This window comes from Xiphophorus couchianus, chromosome 3, assembly GCF_001444195.1.
Source record: "Xiphophorus couchianus chromosome 3, X_couchianus-1.0, whole genome shotgun sequence".
Lineage (NCBI taxonomy): Eukaryota > Metazoa > Chordata > Actinopteri > Cyprinodontiformes > Poeciliidae > Xiphophorus > Xiphophorus couchianus.
In genome coordinates, this window is record NC_040230.1 from 20,092,085 (window position 1) to 20,111,606 (window position 19,522).

The following is a 19,522-nucleotide window of genomic DNA, read 5'->3' on the forward strand; positions in this document are numbered from 1 at the left end:
TGAGGCATTATGTGCAGCAGAAGCCACATTAACTGAAATGAGTGGGAGTCAACATTTGACCCTACAATATTTGGTGCATTTGCAAGAATAAAAAAAAAAAGTTAAATATTTAGTATTTCACTCATAAATAAAGAGAAATAGAGTGGACATTTTTGTACCTTATAACTCCAGAGGTATTTTTAAATCTGATGCGCCACAAAAACCGATGATGCATTAAAGTCCATGTTGTGGCTAATTATTCACAAAAACTGTCCTCTACCCACCTAAGAACGGTAATAGGGTAAATAAATCATGTTTTGCATATTTTTCATAAATAATAAAGGTCATATCAACTTATCAAACTGGCATGTAAAAAGGTAAAAGCATCAAATTGGTTGAATGATTGATGAAGTTATTTAAGACGTAATTCATTATGCAAAAAGAGACATATTTTCTCCCTAATGGCTTCAATGGGTTGAAAGTTAAGGTTTAAACATTCCCCTGCATTGTAATGGGCCAATCAGTTTTGATTGCTTTACCTCAGTTCACAAAAATCTACAAAAGAATCACCTGAAATCAACATCAATCAAAAGTGACTTCCTCTACAACCTTGATTTCTTTTTTCTTTTTTAAGATGATTAGAAAATTCTTAGAAAATTGTGTTGTAGTGACAATTGTGTTGTACAAGAAGCAAAACTCAAAGGTTCCCCAAAAATATATCCCAATCTGCAAGAAAGATTCACATTGAGTCTTTATGCGCTTTGTGGTTTCATAACATATTTCACTTATTTAGACTGCAATGTTACTGTAGTTTAAATTACAAACTAAATATTTAGCCTTATAGGAGACGAGAACTTATTAAGAATGACTCCACTTTTCCACATTTTGCCCACAAACTTAAACGTCATCCACTACTTAGTCTATTACATTAAATTAGTAAAATACAATGAACTTTGTGGTTGTAACATGACAAAGTGTGAAGCAGTTCAAGGGTCTACAGGTGTTTTATTTTATTTTTTCAATTCACTGTAGCCATTAGTAAATCAATTTTACTCATTTTGGATTTATTGCTTGCCAACTTTTTCATTTCAGATTAATCTAAAGACATTTTGTCCACCATCAGTTTTTATCCGATTGGCGTAGTCGAAGTTGGCCACCGTGTCAGAAGAGCGAGTGGAGGTGGAAGCAGCCTACTGTGACAATGTGTTCCTGCATTTCTAATTTTCTCTGATGAGCAGAGAAGTGGGAAGGAAGGAACAGGGAGGTGTTAAGGGAAAGAAGTGAGAAAGACAGATGGAGATGAAAGGAAGGAGCATGTCGAGCAGCAGCGTGCCAAATGAAAAGTGATGTAATTGGACTGCGAGTTTCCTGCGTGTCGTCGGCTCGGCCCCGCACGTGTTCGGGTCCGTTAGACAACATTAACCTGAGACAATGTTCAGTCAGTTTAGCCATCAAGTTGCGCCACGTTGTACAATGGATCTGTTAATAATGAAAAAATAATGTGCAGCGTGCAGGATGCTAAATTATCAGGTGGATGCAGAAGAGTTTTTCAATTTCATGCATAATCACACTTTGTAGGCAGAGAAATTCTGGACAGAGAGAGTGATTCTCCATTTTATAGTTCTCTGACAGTATTCGTTAAAGGCATGCTTGTTCAAGTTTCTGAAAACGCTTCATCATTTCAGTAAATTGCCCAGAAGCAACTTGAGTTTTGTGCTACAATGTATTGTATTCTTCTGTAAATTACTTTTCTCTCTCTGAGATATAGAGTAATACTTAGTTTTTGCCATACCATGTTTTTTTTATCTCACAGTTTTCTTAGTTTCCATAGTAACGCCTGTCCTTGTTGTACATGTTACAGTTATTTGTGCTTCTGTGGCAAATCAGTACTTTTGAGTAGAGGAAAGTAAAAACAGTTGTTCCCTCTCACTGGAAATCCACCTTTGCTTGTCCGTCATGCCTCCTGGAGTTTATTTTTCATTGCTGGTAACTTTATTCAATGACTCCCAGAGTTTTCACTGATGTCTCACTGATTCAGGTTTATTATATTTATAGTGCCTTACAAAAGCATTGTCCTTCAACTTTTCAAAGCAATATTTTTAATGCTTCATCCACAAACACCAATGTATTTCATTACTTGAAGCGTCTAATAGAGCTCTACTGCAAATCCAACAAGACATGACCACCCACATAACCTGACAGTGGGAACTCTTGAGGAGCCGCAGAGATGCACAGCTCAGGTTGGACAATCCATCAACCATTTCCATGGTTGGTGGATTGGTTGGTGATGGCAGCATCAGGCCGTGGGGATACTTCTGTTCTGGAGTTGATAGAAAGATAAATGGATTAGCCTGTTAGGACAGATGGGACAGATGTTCACCTTCCAGCGGAGCAATAACGCTAAATGGAGCTACAATGAAATGATTTGAATCACAGTGTATTACAGTATATTGATGCATTGGAATGGCTCAGGCAGAGTCCGGATCTAAATCCAAAATAGCAAAAGCAGCAAAACCTGAAAATATATTTTCACAGATTCCCCCCATATAACTGATTTTCTGATTTTGCCAGCAGAAATGGGCAGACATTTCAGTCTGCAGACGTACACACTTGTCGCATCCCATAATGCGTGCAGCTTTAAATGCATGCTCGTGGTCTGAATGTCAGTGCATGCCACACTTTTCAGGTTACTTGTAATCTGAGAAGACATAGCATGTCTCTGTTTTCCCAATCTGGAGCAAACATCGCCGTTCGATTCTGCACTCGTGCCCACTGAGGACCCCAGCCAGTGTTTATGTTTGTATCAATAACTCTGTGATGAGGCAGCACACACCGAGAAGCTCCAGGAGCGGGACTGTAGGTAATGGATTGTGACAGACTGAAAGGAAAATAGAGAATTATAACATCTCTCTCCACTGACCAGCTGTGGCTTTTTGGCCCAAGCCTCGTTCATATGCATAGCTCCATTTAATCATGCAGAGTAACTGTTGGTATGTGTGGGGGAAAGTGGGCAGTGTGCTCGATCCCAAAGAGTTTGTTCATTTCCAGGAAAGTAGAGGCAGTGGAAATCAGAATTTTTAAAAATCCCCTTCTGTCCAGCTCTGGTGACATGGCAGGTTTGTGCCGATTCGTCCAATTAATTTTTCAATGCTTTGAAAGAGGCAACACTAAACTGTAATCACGTACAGTACAGACCAAAAGTTTGGACACACCTTTTAATTCAATGAGTTTCCTTTATTTTCATGACTATTGACATTGTAGATTCACACTGAAGGCATCAAAACTATGAATAACACATGTGGAAATATGCACTAAACAAAAAAGTGTAAAACAACTGAAAATACCCCTTATATTCTAGTTTCTTCAAAGTAACAACCTTTTGCTGTGATTACTGCTTTGCACACACTCTGCATTTTCTTGATAAGCTTCAAGAGGTCGTCACCTGAAATGGTTTTCACTTCATAGCTGTGCCCTGTCAGGTTAATAAGTGGGATTTCTTGCCTTATAAATAGTCATGAAAATAAGGAAAACCCATTGAATTAGAAGGTGTGTCCAAACTTTTGGTCTATACTATACTTCTGAGAATATCGGCTTGCCACAGCGCAGTGGAAAATTTGCTGCTTTCACAGTTGTCCAAAGTTGAAAACATGTTTGTCTTCTGTTGTTTTCTTTTCAGCCTCTCCTGGATGCTCTGGAAGACCTTCCTGAGTGGTACGGGGTTAAAGCCATGCAGGCAAACTGGATTGGAGAGTGCACTGGATGCTACTTTGATTTTAAACTCAAGGTGAAACTCATAATTCTCACCATCTTTTAGCTTATGTTTCCACACGCTAAAAGAGGTTTTGCCATCACTTCTTTCATCTCTCCATCTATTTTCTGTGTCTTTTTCCCCAAATTGATTGTTCATCTTAAGCTTTGTCTTTGACATCTCTGTTCACTCATGTATGTGACTGAAAATGCATCAAAAAGGCTCCAGAATAATGGCTTTATTATTTGCTTTCAACAGCTACACACATTTATGAGTGGCAATTTTCCCAAACAGATAATGTCACAAATTATGTTGGATTTGTGAAAGCCATATTTGCCGTTCTTCGTAAAGAAGTGATTTCAAGCTGAGTGGAAACAATAAACCCACTGAGAGGCCTCTGATTGTCAAAGCATGTTACTCAAAAATGTGTTACATAAGCCTGTCTCTTTACTGTAGGAGAAATTAAGAAAATTGACAATTTGTGTTTTTCTATCTGTGTGTGTAAGAAGGATTTCTGAGGTAAGATGAATAATTAACGCTGCATTATTAAACTGACTGGATGACTGATTTAAATCATCCTACACAAAAACTCCATAGTGCATCCGTTTTCTAGGGAGCCAATCATATTTATTAGTACTTATTGAACATGATATTTTCTGATAATCAATTAGTGTTATTTTTTGATAACATTAACAAGATTATGCTACATACAATCTCAGTGTGTGCAATATTAATGACTCCAAAGTCTTGTTGCTGTAATTGTTGGTTAATACACTCCAGGCGTCATGAGTTCCTTCATTTTGTGCCAATGCAATATCCGTCCTGCTGAATTGCGGTAGATACTTCCCACCTGATACGGATTACAGTAATAAAGATTACAGAGTGGGTTGAAGACACACATGAGAATAACAGCAGTGAGGAAAATCTGAGTTTGTTACAATATTGTTGCACCAATCTTCATCAGTGATGTTGCAATTACATTTTTTTTGTCTTTCACAAAGCCCTATTAGAAAAATGTTTATCTTTCGTAGTGCACTGTGTTCTCAGTCTCATTACCACTGCCCACCTCTTCTATAAGGGTGGGCAGTGGTAAATGTGTAAAATGTTTTTCATTAAGAGGTTGAGTAAAGAACAAAATCTCAACTTCCTTTAGTCAACCAGTTTATGCACAGTTTGGGGGCCTGTGCTTCTCCATAGCTCTTCAAAGCTGCGTTAGACTGGGAGTCCATTTGACATCGATCTCATGAACTAACTGAAGTTATAAAAGCAGCAGGGGGTGAAAGGTTGCCAAATGTTACTTTGCAGATCTTATTTACTCCTATTTATTCTTACTTTGCAGGTCAACGGTAAGGAGACAGGCGAGACCCTGTCAGCTTACTGCTCTGCCCCAGAGATGGTGTATGGAGCAGCTTACCTGGCCATCTTGCCCTCCCACAGGCTGCTGCATGGCAGCAGCTCCGTCCGCTCGCTCCTACAGGAAGCATTTCAGCCAGGGCGAGGTTAGTCCGACCCCAAACATTCATTAGATGGTGTCGTGGGGGACACCCTTTAAGTTTTTTTTTGTCACTATTTGCACGTTGAGGCACTTCACTGCAGAACATGAGACAACTCTTGGAAATGTTCAAGTCTGTTGTTGTCTTGAATAAAAATGTTGATGTTGAACATTAACCATATGTTTGTGGAGCCTCAATGCACTGCTGAGTAAAGTAGCGTTTTGAAAAGGAGCCGATATTTGAAGCAAGAACGTTATATTCTTCATGCTTCCTGTGTTTTTTATCCAGACTGCCTAACAGAGGTCACTGCTCTTAACCTGTTCACTGGCCAGGAGGTTCCTGTGGTGATCTCCCACAAGGAGGCGTTCGATGACTATCTGGACACTGTGATCGGTGAGTTCTGGGGCTCCTGGTTGCTAGATGTAGATGTATAGAGTAAATGCCACATTCGATGCTCAGATTTATCTGTCAGAACTTGGATTTCTTTGTTACTTTGGAACCAAGTATGAGTTTGTGTTACTTGTTTGCATTAGCAGCTTGGTGTTGGAGTTCTTTATTGTTGGCCACAGGTTATGTTTTTACCAGTGGAGTGATTGTGTATAGTTTTTTATCTTCTGACCGTTATTAATCTTCTGAAAAATATTATATTACTCTATATACATGTATGTTCCAAGCAAGACAAAAAGCACCAGAGGGCGTTTATGTTGAAGTGAAACCCATATGTAGGATTACTCTAGGGCAGTGCTTCTCCTTTTTGCTATTGTAGTCTGTTTTGTGTGACTATTTGCAAAAACTTTTATATATACAGCCATTTATTGATTACTGTACTGCAAAAATAAAAAATCTCACTAAGTATTTTTGTTTTGTTTCTAAATTGTGCTCTTGCTGCTCCTGTTGTGACAGGTATTCCAGATGTGAGTGAGGAAGACCTGTCTGTGGCCAGTGCACTGTATCTGAATTGGGCCACGGTGCTGAAAACCCACAAAGACGGAACACAAACTCTGATTAACTCTCAGGAGGTCAGCTGCGATGATGATGATGATGTCCATAAGAACAGCGCTCTAGTTTAATTTTGTCTTACTGTTTAGAAAGACAAAAATGTTTATTAATTATTTTTTTGTGATCTCTGTGTAGTTCTCAGACTTCACCAGGGAGCAGGCGCTGCAGTCCATTACCCAGAAGGCCAGAGAGCAGCAAGTCGGGGGCCATCTTACCAGCTCCAAGCTCAGAGACTGGCTGATATCCAGACAGCGTTACTGGGGCACGCCCATCCCAGTGGTGCACTGCGACTCTTGCGGTGCCGTCGCCGTCCCTGAGGAGGAGTTACCGGTTACTCTGCCGAAGACGCAGTCTCTCACAGGAAAAGGGGCGTCGCCTTTGGGAGCTGTTCATGATTGGGTCAACTGCAAGTGTCCCAGGTGGGAAAACTGCTATTCAGAAAAACACATATTTTTAATCTCTTAAAGAGAATGGTCTAAATAACTTTTTACTCTATCAGTTGTTCCACTCAACAACTTGATTTTCTCTTTTACATATTAGAATGGTGACATTCATGATCAACCCAAATCTATGTGACGCTCTTTAATATAAAAGATGAGATCAGCGTCACAGTTGACAGAGGTTTTTTCTTTTTTTTTGTTTATTTTGCTGTGTTATTTCACTTAACAAGATAGAGAACAGGCAAAAAGTGCATCAGACTATGTGAGGCTTATTTGATATGCAAATATTGTTTGCTGTCCTTGGCGTCGTGTGAACTGCCTTCCTGTGAGCGCCTGATACGCACCAGTCTTAGGCAAAGAGTGAAAGATGCTTCATTTGAAGTGAGTCGCTGGTGAGTAAAGAAGGCAAAATAATTGGTCTGAACCAAAACAAAGGCTGTAACATCTAAATTAATTTCTCCTACGACAAATAGAATCAATATTTCTCTTTTATTCAAACTGTGATATCCAAACATTTTAATATATGTTAGCGGGATATTTATGTTTGACTTAATCTGATCCCAGCCTTATTCTTTCAATCCTTCCAGTGATTACTTAAAAGTACTTCTTAAAAATAAATGTACTTTCCTTTTTGATCGGAGTAAATCCATGATCCACTTCAAAGTACCATAATCACATTTTTATATATCACAGATTTACTGGACTGTCTCGTTCTGTTGATAAATCATAACTAATACTATTTTACTGTACAATTCATTGAAGTATCTGGTTCTATCACATAAATAGGTGAAAAAACATGTGTGTATGCAAGGCTTTGCAGAACAAGAGGCTCCATGAATCAGTAAAATAATACACTTCAGATTCAGTTACTTGCAGGTCAATTATCTTTTCTACTTACAAATATCTTTCATATCTTGTCTGGATAAATTTAATCCGATGGCTTTTCATGTCCTGTTGTCTTTACTCAGCAGTAAATCATCCCCCTAAAGAGGTTTTAAATAAATTATCATATCATTGCTTTATCCCAAAGTATTCCAGGCATTAGCACACAGAAGCCCCATTTAGATGCTTGATATTGTTTATGGGAGTCTGTCTTTATTTATTTTTTTTACACAACATGAGCGATCGGGGAAATTATGTGGACTTCTGTGAGTCAGAATTGAATTATGTGTGAACCCTCTCCTGTGACTGTCTCTGCTCTGCATTTCCTGTGTTTCCTCAGGAGACCGGCTCCGACAAAACGAGCCTGCTGTCAGGCGGCTTTACAAGAACACGGGGCGCTGACAGAGAGTCTGCAAATTGTGATTAATGCTTTTTGTTCAGACTGGCTTATGCAATGAGTGGCATGTGTGGCAGGGGCCGCATGAGATGATGTCGGAGGTTACATAAGCCAGCTGTGCCTCGAAAGCGGCACACAGAGGGAGAACATGCACACGCATGAACCCCCTGTACATCATTTCACACACACACGTACGCTCATTCTCCACTCAGCGACTCGGTGGATGTATTTGGAAATGCACGACAACTACTCCTCTGGCACCTCCGGAGTCCCTCACTTACATGGGAATTCCTCTCTGAATACGACTAATCACCGTCAGGGCTCCATGTTGATTAAAACAAAGGCCTACTCAGTCGCAGATGGCACAAGTCATCAGATTGTGTTTACTCGAAAGTTGTTGGAATTGCTCCCCATCAGCAATGATTGATGGTAATAATCGGCAAAGACGCCGTTATCTCGCCTCCACCCATCTCCCCCTCAGTTGTTAAGTGTCTGTCGAAATTTGTTCCCTTCACTCATGGACCGTGTCCAATTAAAGTTTGAGTGGGGCACAGACGAGTGAGGTTGGTGAAAGAAGCGGTTTTTATCTGTCCTTGAGGAAGTCATTTCCTGCGCGCTCATCTCGTCTCCGACCCTCCGCAGATCTGTAAATTAGCCTGCCAACTGAACCCTGCTTCAGCTTTCGCCTGATTAGGAGAGCGTGCCCGCATGTGTGTGTGGTGTCTGTGTTTGTGAGAGCTTTATGGATCCACAGGTAAACAGAGAGACCACCTGGTCTGCAGAGCACCAACACATTGGGGTAGGCAGGCTCACAGACACACAACAGATGGAGGTCTGTTTTCTCTGGGAAGAGGAGCTTTATAGAGTGGGCAGCTGCCTCCTTTTCCGCATCTGTTCGAGAGCCTTTTGGTTCTTTCTGGCTCGTACTCTAAAGGCACTCTTTAAATACTTATGGACACACAGATTTAGATAGCTAGTTTAGGTGTTGGGATCCTCTCAGAGCTTAGAGGACTGTTATCAGCAGACAGAAAGCTTTTCTGTTTGGTATGACTTGGAAAAGTATTTCACACTTTGTCTCGTAACAACATCAAACTTTAATTTATTTTAATGAAACGGTATGTGATAGACTTACAAAAGATATTAATAGAAACATGGGTTTTAAATTTTTTACAAATAAAAACAAAACATGTGTAGTAGTGCTGTAGACTGCTGAGTCAAGTTTCTTTTTGTGTATCTTTCTCCCAGCTTTGCACATCTAGAGATGTTGAGTCTTTTGTTATTTGGAAATTTCTCAAACTCAGTCATATTCAACAAAATATTTGAGAACATTCTTGACTATATTTAGCTCTGAGCCATAAATGGGGTATTCCTACACATGAGTGTGCTTTGATCGAAGCGATTCAGTCTAACTCTGCCTGTATGTTTGCAGCCATTGTCCTGCTGGAAAGTGAATCTCTGGGCCAGCCTTAACTCTTTTGTGGCTGAACAATTCTTTTCTAAGATTCTCAATAATTTGGCTTCATCCATTTCTTTTAAAATCTGAATAGTTTCCCTGTTCTTACTAAATAAAAACATCCCCAAATCATGATTCTGCCATTGCTATGTTTCTCTATGGGGATGATATGGTCAGGGTGATGTACAGCTTTAGTTTCCTTTTGTAGTTTTTCAAGAAAAAACAAGAAAAAAAAAACTCATTCTGCCACTCTTCCATTAAAACCAGACTTTTTAACAGGTTCACCTGTCTGATCTGTGATTCTCTGCAGCTCCTCCAGAGTAACAGTGGGACTTTTAGCTACATCTCTGATTAATGCTCTCCTTACTCAGTCAGTCAGTTTAGTTGGGTGGCAGTGACGGATAGGCAATTTCTAAAGGCAATTGATTGTGCTGGATTTTATTTAGGGGTGTCAGAGTGAAGGGAACTGAACACAAATGTACGTCACAGCTGTCAGATTTTCATTCTCAAATCATTTTGAATCATTTTCTGTACACTTTACAATTACTTTTTACTTGTGTTGGTTTATTACATGAAATCAATAAATCGTTAAGTGATGTTTCATGGTTTTAATAAAGTTAAAGGGTATTAATTAGTTTTTCAAGAATATTTTATCTGTAATGTAGTAATCAATTGGTCTTTAAAATAAGAAAAATCTTTGCAGATCTTTAGTACATTTTTTTTAGTTTAAGGGACTTTGCTTTTTTTTTTTTTATTGATGACTGATTCTTTGTTAAACTGCTGAGATTTCTTCCCATGAAACAACACCTGGCTTCCAAACATTAACCTTGCTACACCTTAGCCTTGTTGCCTGGCAACCGTCAGCTCTTACCTCATCATTACATCCTTATTATAGACTGGTATGGTAGGTGGTCGAGGCGTTTGTGTCTCCCAGTGAGTCTGTTGGTGAATATGTGATTTAAAAGTTTCGCTGTGAGACGGGAAATGTTGGACAGACAGCGACACAGACGGTGCAGGAAGCTGCACCAGCCGCTCCTCGCTCTGTGGTAGAGCTCTGAGCTGTTTTTCTGTTTATCTTTCTGGGACTGTGATTTGAAATCAGCTGAGACTCATTATAAACTAAAAAGGCAGACACGCACTGTTCCATGAAATGCTTTAGTTCTAAAGCAAAAAAGAAGAAAACACCCTTCAGAAGCTCTTCTCTTCGAATGTCTTTGTCAGCATCCTTCCCTGCACTGTGGAAGGGCTGCTGGCAGATTCACGTTGTACATCCAAAGTGCTGTTTGGCTTGGACAGAAAGGAGCCACGAGGCAGCATTTCCAACTCAAACACCCGATCAGAACTGAGGCCTGTCCTGTTAGCACAGCCTGTTAGTAGGGGCACAGGAACAGAGCTGTGCTGCCAGTCGGGCTTCAGCCGTGCTGTTCTGCAGAGACGTGACCCTTTCAGCCAGATGGAATCAGTTTTAGAACATCAAACACACAAGTTTGTCTGAGCCCCAACAACACGGCTCATTCGTTCGCTCTGATTTGTCCAACTAATATTAACTGATGCTCCGCTTCTGCCAACTCTCTGTGTTTTTTTCCCTCCCCTGTTAGATGCAAGGGCCCTGCCAGGCGGGAGACCGACACCATGGACACGTTTGTGGATTCGGCCTGGTATTACTTCAGATACACAGACCCTCACAACAGGGACAGGTTTGTGCCATTTCCTCACCCCTAACAAATTCATTCATTGATAACTCATTACTTTATCATTCATCCATTCATTTGTCAATTCATCCACCCATCTATTAGTGGTTGTGTCTGAATTCATAGAACCTGATCACTCTGGAAATGTCTGCAATAAAATCAGTGAACTTTAATTTTGATACAGTGAATTCTGGATTAAAAACAGAGCAATAACTTTGAAACTTAAATTGGCGGAAGTACGAAATTCTGACAGGAAACGTATTGAAGCACTTTTTGGTGAATTTGATCAATTTCATCATGTAAATTAATATGCATTGTGAACTGTCTTTCAGTTTTTTTTCTTTAAATGTTCACACACTGCATTTACTTTTACTCACAAACTCGAGTAAAAGTTTTGCTTTCTTCCGCCAGAGATTACGGTGCCGCGGCCGTCACCTGCTGGGATGGTGGCGATACCCAGGGCTTAACAAAAGAGATTAATTTCCCATTGCCCTGACCTCGCAGTAAAGCTGCTTTGCAACAGAACGGACTGCTTTCTCTGTTGCTTTAGAGAGCTGGGCAGATTATGGCACAACAGAAAAAGCAATTACACTATTTGTGCATTTCAGTCAGCCCCGCTGAGCCTTTCACGCAGAGAGGAAGGAAGATGAAAAGAAATAAGAGATGTTCAAAGTTTGTGGAAACAGATTAAATTTTTGGGTTATGTGGCACTCTGTGTGTGGCTGAGTATTGCAGTTCGGTTTCCTGCAAGCAAGCTAAATAGTTTCACATTTTGGGAATTTCTTTTTTCATCTGGAGAGACCCTACCAGCCACAGAGGGAAGGTGAGAGTCAGAGAGGTGTGAAGGAGACAAATGACTGGTGTTAAAAAAAGATACAGTGAGATAGCAGCCTGCCTAAAAGAGCGTCATTACTGCTGATTATCACTAGAGTCAGGCCAACCGCATGCAGCAAACCTGTCAAGATCCAAGGACACAGTTTGACTCAAGTGTTAGCATGTTTGCTTCTTTTTCTCTGAGAGTGAAGCCAGTTAAACAAACGATGAATCAGGCTGATTCCTGAATGTCTGTGCGTCAGAATCAGCCTGCCCTCTGCAGGACGAGCTTGGAAATGTCTGGCCAAGTTCAAGTGCAAATGTATTGCAATAAATTTATGGACATATTATTATGTCTAGTTTCCTACCCCTCTAGTGAATAATTCAGCAATACTATTTATAAAATAAATGTTTTAGTTAAATCTAAGCATCAAATTCACTCCCCTTTCATTTTTAATGATTCTGCTGCTTGTCGAACTATTAAATTATATAAATGTCTTCCATTTAAGTTCATTGGAGACTGCGACCATTCATTTATGCAGAGCTTTCTGATTGTTTCAATCATATTGTTATCCAGATTTAAGTCCAACCTTTGACTGGGCCATTGTCACACCTGGATTCCTTTCTTCTTTTTGCCATCCTGTTATAGATTAGCTGCTCTCCTCAGGGCCGTGGTATTGTCAAATGACCCGAGTTGAGCTTCAGCTGTTGGAAAAGTGGCCTTCCATTTAACTTCTTGAATACTTTGGTATATACAGAAGAGTTCATAGTCGACATATTCACTGACAGCTGCCTATGTCCTGTCAAGGCCACACAGGTCCAAGTCATCAGCTCTTCACAGTTGAAACATTTTCCTGTGTGGTTTTTTTTTATAAACAAAGATTTCTGGTGAGGTCTAATCAATATGAGGTTTTTCTGCTGCAGTTTTGGTTATAACTTTGCGCATTGTGCAATCTGATCCTAGTGTTATCTTACTTGATCAACTACCTCTGGAAAGATTTACAGTTGTCATGAATTTCCATGTGTATGTTATTTCTAACTTTTCGCCGATTGATGGGTATCAACAGTTTGGCTAAAATTGTCGCTCTGCTCTGTCCTTTGCTTTTCTGTTCACAAACACCTGAGTGCTGCACTTCAGCAAACTGCCAAGCAATTTCCTTGTTTAGACCTGCTGATTTACATATGATTGGTATAATAGAGTAGTTGCACAGGACCGCTGATTTCTCTTTTATCTCAATAGAAGAAGAGAGCTTAGTTACTTTCTAAGCCATAATATGTAATGTGTTGTTCTTCAGAGTTTGGGCTTACAGATGCACACAAATTTGCTGGCACCAATCAAAAAGCAATCCAAATAAAACATTAAAACCATTTGTGAAATGACTTGAAGCTGAAAAGGTTTAGTCGTCACTCGTTCTTTATTTCATATCCAAGTCGAACGAGACTCAATGGACTCACAGAGCGTTGATTTGTTCTCAGCCATGAGTGTGTGAAGTTTGGAGACTTAATGCTCAAATAAAGCCTTCTCTGTTCCAAGAATCAGCAACTCAGCCCCTAAACTAAACTGAGAAAACTTCAATAAACTCGATGTTTACTTGTCTGAAGAATACAGTTTCTTCTCATCAAACCAATAGATATTCTTCCCTAAACATTATGGCTTGTTAGCATCCATTGTGTTTATTTCCTGTGGCTTTTTTGTGTCTTTAGATAATAGAGAAGACCTCTCTTGGGTCTTCTTCTACGAAGACTGCTGTGTTTTGTAATGGGACGGATGTTGCGATCGGAAAGTGATGTGCCTTGACCTTGGAGTTCAGCTGAAGTGTATTGGGTCCTTGAATTTCTCCTTGCCAATCTGTCTGATCAACCGGGAGTTGCATTTCCTCTCGAGTAAACATCCTGGGAGGTTGGCTACAGTCCCAAGCTGTGTTCACAGGAACATGAAGCTTCTTAGAGGTCCCGGGGAGGTTTTGCAGCCTTAACCCTAAACATGTTTCTCAGCTCCTCAGATAGCTTTCCACTTTGCTTTCTCTGGGTTTGATGGACACAACAATCCAAAACAACCCAGCAGCATGGTTTTTGTTCTTTTTCAATAGCCCTAATGGCTGGTGAACAGTTTGAAGGCACCCAACACTAACTCTAAATAGGATTAAAACATGACCTTGATACAATGATTAATAGTGTCTCTATGGTTGCCAGCTGATCTACTTGTTCTGTTTTAACATAACAACATCTTCTGTTTTAACATCTTCTTTGTAGAAGAAACAAGAAATAATTTATTTTCACGATTTTATTTCTTTAAGTGATGAATGATTACATTAAACAGTTATTTTTAACTGAATCACTTATTAGAACAAATGAATCATTGTTTTCATAGACTGGGAGAGTAACAAACAAAGTTGTCTGCAAGTTTTTTTTAAGAACATATGACTGATCATAAGGACATTATTTCAGTATCCTATATATTAATTCAGCTTTGTTGCTAAAGAATAAATGTACCTTCTTTCTGCAGACCTTTTGAGCGTCAGCTGGTCGATCACTGGCTTCCAGTGGACGTATACGTTGGTGGGAAGGAGCACGCAGTTATGCACCTGTATTACGCCCGCTTCCTCTGCCATTTCTGCAAGGATCAAGGCCTTGTGACTCACAGGTGGACTGCATTTGCATATCTTCTCCTGGCATGCATGTATATTTAATTTGCACATCAGCTTATGAACTTTCTGCTCTGCAGGGAGCCGTTTTCAAAACTTTTGGTTCAAGGTCTGATCAAAGGTCAGACATTTAAGCTGGCAGGCAGCGGGCAGTATTTGAAGAAAGAGGAAATCGAGTTCACAGGTACGCTGTACCTCGGTCTGCTGAGTGTTTGTTAATGTGACACATTTTAATAGATGGGTGAAAAGAGCTTCTGTTCATGGAGTTCAGGAAATAAAACAAAGAGGTCTTTTTTTTTTTTTTTTTACTCTTTTAGGTTTTCTACATGTTTTTAATAGTAAGCGCTTTTTGTTTAATTGTACTTTCCTGTACTTATTCCCAACTTAATGACATTGTAACCTGATTACAAAACTAACAATATAAGTTACTAAGCTTAAAATATTACATAAATAATTTCACTCAATGATATTCAGTCTGCAGCTTAGAAATTGAATAACCAGAAATCCCTTATCTGATCATACAATTGGCATATATGTTCATGTTTTCTTAACCTGATCACATTTTGTCACATTACAAAACAAATTCCACTTTCTTGAGATATTAGCAGTATCTTATTGTTGCTTTGTTAGTTCTCAAACAAACCCGTAGGCCTTCATAGAACTGCAACTGGATTTTATTTAGAGGTATCGAAGTTTAGGGGCTTAATACAAATGCACACCATATGTTTTTGTTTTTTTGTTCTTTTTTAGATTTGAAAACTGTATGTACTTTGCTTGTCAGACATGTAAAACCACATAAAAGTTTATAGTTGCAACATGACAAAATCCAAAATCGTTTAAGGGGTCTGAATGCTTTTTCAAAGCATTGTAGTTTTCTTTTATCCAATATTGCTAAACATGGCATGAGCGAACAATAGATATAAATCCATGACATCTTATGTGTTAACGTAATGAGATTAATGTTGTTGCTCTTAAAAATGAGATTCCTGTAATGGCAAGTCTTATGATCCAGGGAAGGGGCCGGTGGCTCTGAGCGGTGGCGGAGTCGAGGTGACCTTCGAGAAGATGAGCAAGTCAAAACACAACGGGCTGGACCCTCAGGAGGTGGTGCAGCAGTACGGTGTGGACACCGTCCGTCTCTACATCCTTTACGCTGCTCCTCCCGAGCAAGATATCCTCTGGAACGTCAAGAGTGAGTCTGGCTGCTACTGCAAAATGACACGGATAAATTAAGTCGTCAATAAATTTAAATTAGGAGTCAGGTTATTACATAGTGACTTTGTGAAAGTATTTTTTAAAGAAAGTGTCTTTTTTGACAACATAATTGTAAGAATTTCTAGGTTTTTCTTTACCATGAAGTGTCAGAATATTCTTTCTGTCCTCTTGTTTGTGTTCCAGCTGATGCACTTGCAGGGGTTCTGCGTTGGCAGTCTCGACTTTGGCAGCTTGTGACAAAGCTAAGAGGAGCTCGACAACTCGGTGATGTCCCGAAGCCCTCGCTGCTGAAAAAGAAAGAGCTTGGAGAGGTCAAGAAGATCTGGGGAAACAAGAACTATGCAGTTCAAGAGGTGGGTGTTTTTTTAGTGTTCGCTAGCTAATTTTGTTAATAATGTCGGCTAAAGTTTTTCTGTGTTTTAAAAATGAACTTTTAATCACGTCATTAAAACGTTAGATTAAAGGAGTTTTTACCAGCAGGGGGCAGGAATGAGCTCTTATTTGAATTCCCAGATTTTCTTTTTTTACTGAAAGTTATTTATTAAGATATTCTGTGACATTTAAACTTCAAATTATCTTTTAAAAAGTCTTCAATTTACAGAGCATCTCAACATTTAAGGAATAAATAGAAAATTATATTAGGAGATTTTGTGAAATGCCAAGCAATGCATCAAAGCATCGTTTTTGGGTTTTTTTGCAAACAAATATGCAACCATTCTAAGGTCAAAAGTGTATTTTTTTAAGTTGTATTTAGTGTAGGATATTCTAGTCCATATTTGCTGGTCTGAGGGTTATAACTATTGAAGCATACGTGACTCAAGTTAGTCCAACTGCTTGAAAAGTAGTGAAAGAATCTTATACTACATTACTAAAATGTAAGGAGATTTCACATAATTGTTTTGTGGAATTGGAGGTAAATGCAGAAAGGTGCTTTTTTCTGTTTTTGCTTTTGTGTCACATTTAAATAGATCATCAAACTGATTTTAATGTCAGACAATGATGACCTCAGTAATAAAAGATATTTTTTTATATGACTATTTCATCATTGCAAGGAAAACAAACATGGTTTAATCATGATTACTGCAGTTTTTGAACAGAATAGTTCATTTTGTTATGAGACAGTCCCACGGCTGATGATTGCCTAGCAAATCCCTGAAATAGGACCTTTTCTGACAACATGAGGTAGGCTTGTAAAATCTTTGTGAAAATCTATTCTGGAGATCCTGGAGGAAGAAGTTTTGCATGACATTTGGCATAGAAAGTGTAAGCATAGACAGGCTGTTGTTTCTCAGTTACAAAGTATATACATGATCATAACTTCAGTAATACATTACTCATCACACGTTTCCCGGTCATGTTGATGAATCTGTCGCAACCTGAAACCCCTAGAGTAAAGAGCAACAACAGAAGAGGACAGAAATTGATTTTAAATCCACTGTGTCTCCTTTCACACTTTATAAATAGCTCCCCCTCGGCTGCCAGGTTGGATCCCCCTCCCTCTGCATTCAGAGCTTTTAAAGGACCTCAGGTTGTTTGCTAAAAGGCCTTAAAGCTGAGGCCGTCCTTTGATGCGTCTCACAGAAAAGCCACACTGATCAAGCTTCTTCTTAGGGGTTTCCAAAACGGGTTCTTCTCCCCAGAATGGGAACACTGAGCCTAAAGTTCTTTCATCCATGTTACACATCCTGTGTCTAATAATGACATGCAAAATGCCAATTTTATTGGTCTAATCAGCTTATTGTGTTCATATTTTCAGGTGACAGCTCACTTCACTAAAGACTTTCTGTTCAACGCAGCCCTCTCTCGTCTAATGGGCCTTACCAACACGTTGAGTGTGAGCGTGTCCTTCATTATCTTCAACAAATCTGTCTCGCTTACTGTTTAAAACATGCTACGTATCTCACATTTTAACATGTTTTTCTGGGTAATTAGAGTGCAACAGCTCGAGTCCTACAGCACAGTGTGGAGTTTGAGGAAGCTCTGGCTGCCCTTGTTATAATGACGGCACCCATGGCTCCTCACTTGGCCTCTGAGCTTTGGGCAGGTGAGTGACGTTATTTCTGCTAATTATGGCTCAACAGTTTACACACTTGTGGTGGAGTGTGCATTTCAAGAGAGTGATTTATATATCAGCTATTATGCCATTGCCAGAAAAACAGAGTGCCTATTTTTATTTGACATGTCCATGAGGTCCTTCTGAATTTAAAAAACATATTTATATAATTAAAATCCCAAAGGGGCTCACTTTAATACAGACGACATTTTAAGATGGCATTGGTTAGGGAAGCTCATAGTAAAATTAGGTTATTTTGCATAATGTCAGAGGAAGTAACATCTGACAAACACATCTAGCATAGTAATACCTATTCTTATAACCAGTTTAACACTATCATACTACAGCAATCATTTCACAAATTCTTACACCTCTTTACCAGCGGTGCCAAGAGATGTGTCCATGTCTGTTCAGTACATTTTAACGGGAATCATTTACCTCTCTGTTTAGAAGTAGGTTCAGTTTGACTTTTTGTGGTGAGCGAACAATAGAGAGGAAAATCTAGTGTTACCTTTTGTGCCTCATGTGGAAACTTGGCCGGGTAGCCTTTATTGTTGTTGACACACGTACGTACATAAGCTTTCAACACACTGGAAAAGCACACGGGTCCAGCTGATGGGCAGAGTCTGGAAAACCTGGCAGATTATGGCTGGAAGGAAGGAGTGTGTGTGTTCAGTTTTGTTTGTGCTCACGTATTTCAGTTCCTAAAACATTCATAAACAGGACAGAACAACACGACCTCTGCTGCACTCAGCTGTGCTGGGCCTTTCACTCTGGGTGGCTTGTGTGATTTTACACACATGCACACACACACACCACTCAGGATGGAGGAAGCACATATCCTTCCTCTGAGTGTGTGCATCATTCTTGCAGAGTGATGCACTGGTTTAACTGGGAATCAGGAACACGGGGTGCAACGTTTAGCTGTTTTTCAGCCTTTTTATGTCGTCATGTTGTATTTTCCCCCAAACTGTAGTTAAGACATATTTAACAGCTGCTTGCCAGCACCTCAGCATTTCTATATTTAGTATGAATGCCCTCCTGTGTTCTCTCCTCCTCAGGTCTTTGCAAAGTGACAAACCCCCAGAGTCCCATGCTGCTGCAGGGAGGCGACGTCTTGCAGCAGCCCTGGCCAAACGTGGACCCCGAGTATCTGGAGGCCCCTGAATTTGTGGAGCTGTCTGTGCTGGTAGGATCAGAGACAAACTCACTGATGCGCTAATGATTTATTAGCAACTGGAACATTTAATAAAAGCGACAAACTTTGTCTGAGTGATACTTAGAAAAATTCCTGAAAGGATTTTAATTGTGCCTGCCACTTGTTGCATACTGTGGTTTAAAGCCGTAATGTTTTCCTCATGTCTGGTTTAGACTAATGTTTATCAGCTCTGGTCTAGACACTCTCAAGAAATCTGAACCATACATTGGTAATAATTTAATTATCACAACATGAAAAATCCAGTTTGATGAGTCTTTATTCATTTTATTTTGAAAGTTCAGCATTATCTGTTTAATATTACTGGTTTGTGTCAATTACTTCATAATTGACATAAGCTATGAAATAGTGACCTTCTGTTAAGAATAATTATGTTCAAGCCTTATTTTGAAAAGCCAACATTATGCCATTTCCCTGATGGTTTAGTTCCTCTAATAATGTGGAACAAACAGTTGCAGTAACTTATAAAATATTGAGACTTTAATTTGTGTATAACAC

General features: G+C 39.5%; 1 protein-coding gene across 2 annotated transcripts in view; it reads left to right on the forward strand.

The window, feature by feature from the left end:
• lars2 (leucyl-tRNA synthetase 2, mitochondrial) overlaps nt 1-19,522 on the forward strand; it is a 37,257-nt gene that overhangs the window by 14,684 nt on the left and 3,051 nt on the right. For both annotated transcript variants that reach the window (XM_028013478.1, XM_028013479.1), the window contains exons 8-20: nt 3,656-3,763; nt 5,067-5,226; nt 5,509-5,613; nt 6,124-6,239; nt 6,355-6,638; nt 10,990-11,088; nt 14,402-14,539; nt 14,621-14,724; nt 15,553-15,732; nt 15,939-16,108; nt 17,512-17,589; nt 17,688-17,799; nt 18,870-18,997. In XM_028013478.1, coding sequence (XP_027869279.1) covers nt 3,656-3,763; nt 5,067-5,226; nt 5,509-5,613; nt 6,124-6,239; nt 6,355-6,638; nt 10,990-11,088; nt 14,402-14,539; nt 14,621-14,724; nt 15,553-15,732; nt 15,939-16,108; nt 17,512-17,589; nt 17,688-17,799; nt 18,870-18,997 — 1,782 coding nt within the window. The remainder of the gene's footprint in view (nt 1-3,655; nt 3,764-5,066; nt 5,227-5,508; nt 5,614-6,123; nt 6,240-6,354; nt 6,639-10,989; nt 11,089-14,401; nt 14,540-14,620; nt 14,725-15,552; nt 15,733-15,938; nt 16,109-17,511; nt 17,590-17,687; nt 17,800-18,869; nt 18,998-19,522) is intronic.